Source organism: Vanacampus margaritifer, chromosome 8 (genome assembly GCF_051991255.1).
Source record: "Vanacampus margaritifer isolate UIUO_Vmar chromosome 8, RoL_Vmar_1.0, whole genome shotgun sequence".
In the NCBI taxonomy this organism is placed as follows: Eukaryota; Metazoa; Chordata; class Actinopteri; order Syngnathiformes; family Syngnathidae; genus Vanacampus; species Vanacampus margaritifer.
In genome coordinates, this window is record NC_135439.1 from 25,460,847 (window position 1) to 25,467,454 (window position 6,608).

General features: G+C 37.9%; 1 protein-coding gene across 1 annotated transcript in view; it reads left to right on the forward strand.

The window, feature by feature from the left end:
• The window catches only part of aldh1l1 (aldehyde dehydrogenase 1 family, member L1), an 80,258-nt gene extending 73,650 nt beyond the window's left edge, over positions 1–6,608 (forward strand). The window contains exon 23 of the mRNA XM_077572519.1: positions 6,063–6,608. Within this exon, the coding sequence (XP_077428645.1) occupies positions 6,063–6,118 (56 nt within the window). The 3' untranslated portion in view covers positions 6,119–6,608. The remainder of the gene's footprint in view (positions 1–6,062) is intronic.

A 6,608-nucleotide genomic window follows, 5' to 3' on the forward strand; every position in this document is an offset into this window, starting at 1 on the left:
AAGAACATTTGAAATCAAAGTTGCACGAGAGAATTTATTAGATTTATTTATCAATCATTTGCAGTTGTTTCTTTGGCCAATAAGTTCACTCCAACAACAGACCTTGAAGCCCTGAAAGAAGAATTTGAAGATTATCAGCTCATGGAAGATGATGATGATCTCTTCTCCACCAAGAATGGCAAGCCCAGAAGAAATGATGAGGTTTGGGTGGATATCCTCAACAAGCAGACAGTGATGGGGGAAGTAAGATTTCCATCCATGAGGAAAGTTATGGAAGCTGTGTTGTGCCTGCCACATAGCAATGCAGATTGTGAAAGAGTGTTTTCTCAAGTGAGAAAAATTCACACTGACTGCAGGAAGAATTTGAACACTGACACTCTAACAGCTTTGCTGCAGTGCAAAATCAACACTGACACATGTTGTGACATTGTTCCAACAAATGAACAAGTTCATTTGGCCAAAAAGGCAACTTATGAATACAACCAAGAACATTGAGCTGTGTAACCTTGTTGATTCACCTTATGATGCCAGATGGCAGTCACTGTGATATTTAGAAATCTGTTTTTTCTTTGTGCAATAAAATGTCATTTGGAACAAGATACTGTCAATGTCTTCATATAAGAAAGAAAGTAAGGGAAGATTAATGTTATTGCATGAAACAGCTTTAGTATTGATAAAACTGACAAGGATTTTTATGGGAAAATAAGGATTTTATGGGTTTGTAATACAGGTGGGACCAAATTAGGGTTGACATGTATGAAATCATAAGTTTTCAACCTGCTCTCATTTGGTCATTTTTTATCCGATTAAGAAAATGAGAACATGCTCGTGTTCCCCAAACCCTTGCCGTTCTAACGAGCCATTTCTTGAATCTTTATCTTCAACCGTTAAGTCGCGAGAGGCTTTTGTTGAAGGGGTGCTTCTCTCATTCAATCTCAATGCAATGTGCGTGACGTCACTTCAACTCGTCACCATGGCCACAATCTTTGCTCATTAGACATCAAATTCTCACATTTTGTAGTCACGAGTGTCTTCTTTCAGACAAACTAACTTTTATTTGGCTAAGGTGTCATTTAGTACCTTTATTTTCACCTTAAGCATCTTGAACCGTTAAGTCGTGAGAGGCTTGGTGCGTGACGTCTCTCCAACGTGTTAGTCCAATGCGTGTGCGTCAATGTGCATGTTTCTTAAAGGGACAGTAAGATACTTTTACTTAATGGTGATTATGCCTAACTTCCACATTTCTTGACCGATTTCAATCGTTTGAATTTTAAACTGTTCAGCTCATTTCCATTTTTTAAAATACATTTTCAAAAATAACACATTATTATTATTATTTTTATTTTTTCTATTAAATGTAATGGATTGGCAATTGATTAGGTACACCCTGGATTATCGCCACTCTGCCCACCCAGGGGGGCGGCCATTTTGGCCAATTAATTAGGTACACCAAGGTGGGCGGAGGCCATCTTGGCCAATTGATTAGGTACGCCCAGGATTCTTGCCACTCTGCTCGCCCAGGGCGGCGGCCATCTTGGCCAATTAATTAGGTACACCCAGGATTCTCGCCACTACGCTCACCCAGGGCGGCGGCCATCTTGGCCAATTAATTAGGTACACCCAGGATTCTCGCCATTACGCTCGCCCAGGGCGGCGGCCATCTTGGCAATTAATTAGGTACACCCAGGATTCTTGCCACTACGCTCGCTCAGGGCGGCGGCCATTTTGGCCAATTTATTAAGTACGCCCAGGATTCCCGCCACTCCGCTCGCCCAGGGCGGCGGCCATTTTAGCCAATTAATTAGGTGTGTACCTAATTAATCCCCACTCTGCCCACCCAGGGCGGCGGCCATCTTGGCCAATTAATTAGGTACGGCAAGGACTCTCTCCCCCTTGCCCACCCGGGTCGGCGGCCATCTTGGCCAATTTATTAGGTACGCCCAGGATTCTCGCCACTCCGCTCGCCCAGGGCGGCGGCCATCTTGGCCAATTAATTAGGTACGGCAAGGACTCTCTTCCCCTCGCCCACCCGGGTCGGCGGCCATCTTAGCCAATTGACTACCACTAAAATTACTACAAGTACTACTAATACTACTACTTCTGTTTGTACTTGCTTACTACTTACTACTATACTACTACTACTATGTCTACAAGTACTACATACATGCGTGTTTCCACCTTGCAAGAGTAAGCAATTCCACATTTCTTGACCGATTCCAGTGGTTTAAATTTTAAACTGTTCAGCTCATTACCAAAGAGTCAGCAGTCCCATTCAAAATTTCCGCGGGAATTTTTCTAGTTATAATTCAGTATTGTTATGTTTTACAATATTTAATTTAATATGTTTTGCATACCTTCATAAATAATACTTAAGATGAGATAGGACAGCTTTGCTCCAACAATTTACAAATATAATACAGAGTCAATTGGCATGTGTCTAGTTTTCAATTAATATTTCACAAGAGTACCCCTTTGTCAGCTTTTGGTCAAACATCAAGTCAGAGATTATTTTTTAATTACATATCACCTCAAAGTATGTCAAAATGTTATTCTCCCAGATGGCTCCCTAATGGAATGGTCTGTCCAGTCTCAGGGACTCGCATCGACTCCAAATTCTGAAATGGGACTTCATGCAGCAATTTAAAGGTTAAATATATACAGGAGAAATTAAAATTATTTTTCTACTTACAAGCATGGTAAAGGCCCCTTTTTAAATTGTAATTAATAAAGGGAGGAAGTCTCCTTTTACATACAAATAATACATAACTTCACCCCCAGAATGGGAATAGCGCACTTGTCGATAATGGCCCTCAAAATGGCTGACACCAGATTCTGGAAAGAGACTCAAGGTTAAATAATGTTCTCGCATACGAGAAAACTTATGAGGGAGAAAAAATCAACTATAACAAAATATTTCATGTAAAAAAACAATCCAAAAAAATTAAATATATATTTTCATTAAACTTTAAAAGCAGATCTAATTAGAGCACAAATAAGGCTGTTGGCAATTTAATTTGGAAAAAGGGTGACATCTGGCGGTCAGCTAGAGTCATAGCAACTTTAATTTTCAAAATGATTGCGTAATTAATTTATATCCCAATATCACAGCAATATATTCAGTTTTACAGTTATGTATGTTTAATAAGCGTGAGGTGTGCATCGAAGTTTTGCAATATTTTAACACTGTACCTCCATGTTATGTGCGTGTTATGTATTTGTTCATTTTGTATTAAATATAACTTAGATATGACGCATGTGCGCTGTGAAGCCAGATCAAGCATTCAACATTAGTCGTTAAGAGATGTAAATGAGGGCTTAGAGAATCAGTTTGGCAATTTAATTATGTAATGTCGTCTAATTATTTAACGTAGACCCGGACGCTCGCGGTTTTAGCGTTGGAGATTTTATTAGTAATATTACCGTCCAAATCAATTTATCCCGTTCAGCGTTTACTAAACGGTTTCATTTATTTTATTACGTAATTGTCATTTACAGCTGTTTTTATTTGCAAAGCGAGAAAATAGAAAATAGAAAGCTATTTACTTAAACACATCAAAATCATACGGGCTGTCTTTACGAAACCATCAAAAGTCAACATTTCAGCATTAATCATCATTTCATACACTTTTCTTAATGTTACGTCTGGGTTTTTCCTCTATATAAAAAATACATATATTTATAACACTTTTTAACCAGCGATCGGCGTCTACGCACATACACAGTTAAACTGCCGCCTACTTATTGGAGTAAACTAACCTTTTCCACAATAAATTTAAATCCAATAGTTCAATATTAAATACATTTCACGTCATTGTTTAATGATCAACGACCGATTACAAACCCCGGAAGCTTCTCAAGTCGTCTAGCGGAAGTACTATCAGGTCACCCATTCGGTTTTTCAGATTAAAAGCGCACCCGTAATTTATATTGAACATCAACCTGTCCAGTTATTACTATATTAAAGTTATATAAATAGTTATAACTTCACAGAAATACCCAAAGCTAGCATTCTAGCATTATTCATCATTTTATCCACGAATCCACGATCATGTTTCGCTTTTCTTCCACTCGAAGAAATTACAGATGTGTCTCGTATGAGTTCGTCCAGCTTATGACGTTTTTACACATGCAAGTTCAACAGCTTTCATCAATGATATTAAACATACCGTAGATTGTAACGGTGGGAAAAACCTTTTTCACAGCAACTGTACATCCACTCGTTTAATTCGTCTTTAATTTCACGTCTTTTTCCGTCGGCATGGCTCCGACAGCTACTGCGCATGCGTTAGCAACTTCATGTTGTTTTCATGAAGTTGTAAGTGCAAAACATTCTGTGTCGCGGTCAAAAGAGCTTTCATAATTTTTATTAATTATTGACCTCCGTAGTTTATACCTTATTATATTATATTATAGTCATTATTATATTTAAGTCGTATTAATAGTTATAAATGCAGTGACGTCTCACTTATAATACACTATTATTAGTCAACAAAATAGCTCATCGCGCCCCCGTAAAAATAATAAATGACGTTAGACAATTGTACTAGACAAACATGGAATACACACAAACAAATATCATGATCTCCTCTCAAAATAATAAATACTGCTTTAAGTCAATCATGAAGCAGTCTATCGGCTGCTTTCAGCCTGGCTATAGACAATTATTAGATTCAATTGTGTAGCATGGCTCTCGTAATAAGAAAATACTGCTTTAAGTCAATCATGAAGCAGTCTATCGGCTCCTTCGTAGCGAAACTTTCTCAAATTCATATGCCTACTTCAGCCTGTCTGTCCACAATTATTTGATTCAATTGTCCAGAAAACTCTCGTAACGTTACGTATCAATCTCTGGTAATATATCCTCATCTGCGCTCAGAAAAAATCCGTTATTCAAGGAATTTATTATGATTTCCTAACAGCGGGCGTACTCTCCGCTGTGTCAATTCATAATATTCATCTCAAATTTATCCAAGAATCTATCGACATTTATTTTATGCCTGACTACATTTCAGCGCAATGCCCAACAACGTGACGGCATTTCCGTAGACAATGCTTCCGCCACAACGTACGTGTACAGTTCAAATACCGTGATAAAATCCGAAATCTGGGACTTCGCGTCCAACCAAACGACTTCAAAATTTATCACTATTTTTCTCACATAAATTCCATCTCCATAATTTTGCAAGACGAATTTACCAGCCGCAGCGCTCTCAGACCGTCCGTGAACGCCCCGCTTGCAAAACGTCGAATCACGTCGGGGTCACCATTTGATAGAGGCTAATTATTTGTCCTCTTTTGCGTGTTCCAAAAAATTTAAGCTAGACTTCTTGTGAGAAAAACTCCTTGCAAAGATGATTTATTACAGAGAATCTCCGGTCACACAACACTGAACATCACGTAAAAGGTGGAATTCAAGGGTGCGTGTGTGTCCCCTCTTTTGCGGAATACAGCTTTTAAAGAATCTAAATCAGTCAGAGAACACCTATTCCTCTTCCCATCATGAATAAGTAAAACAGATTGGTTCTCACACAATATGTTACATAATATTATTTTCGTACACCGTCCGCAGCTGTGTTCATCTTTTTAGACAAAATATACTCTCAGGGTACTTTTCGTACTTTTTTTCCCAAAACAATATCTCACAAGCAAATTGAACTGGATTTAGAGTGGCCGTGAGTGATGGTGCTCTCAGGGTATGTGTGTGGCAAAATCTGTTCTCACGAACAGAATGTGTGTGCGCAAAACACTGAGAAGGAATTTTTAGACAAAAACAAGGTTAAGGTCAAATTATACTGAGTTCAACACTATTTCACCTACTCTACACATCTATAAAACATTTCAACATGGTTAATATATGAAATAAAGAATTAAAAATGTTAATAATGTATAACAAGGGTTAAAGCTTTTTATCACTGGTGCAGAATTTGTCACAATAATCATTGCACTCACTTTAGTGATCATCAAGATGCTAACTCCACATGTATTTTACTCATGTCAAACCCTGTATGAATTCTGTCTTGCTTAAAATCCACACTTACATACTGTCTGTGATACTCCATCAGGCCAAGAGGCACTCAATGAATACCTGAAGACGAAGGCTGTGACCATCGAGTACTGATTTGGAGCCATTGCGTCCTGCTTCATGAGTGGTGCTCTTTTCCAGTGGTTTGTGTTGTCTGTTTAACAAACTGTCTTTCATTGTTTCAATAATATGCCTTCTTTTAGTAATCTTTCAGTAATGACCTAGTGTTATTGTGATTGAACAGACGGGACACATTTGGAAATATGTACTTCTAAATTTGTCTTACATCGAGTCACAACGATCTTAACATGTTTAACAGATTAGCTCTACAGAGCCTTGAACCTTCTTATTCCCACTGAGCTGATAAATCTAATACAAACACTAATTACTTTGTAAAGGGTGAATTTTTCAATAATGGCCGTTGGTCATAGTTTTTTTTTTAATCTATAACTGATATTTCATTAATGGACAGAGATTGTTGAGTGAACATTTTTCATAATTACACAAATGATGTCACAATTTGTCTTCATGGCCCAGACAAACACCATTGGACACTGATTCAAAATAAATCTAAGAATTGAGTCCA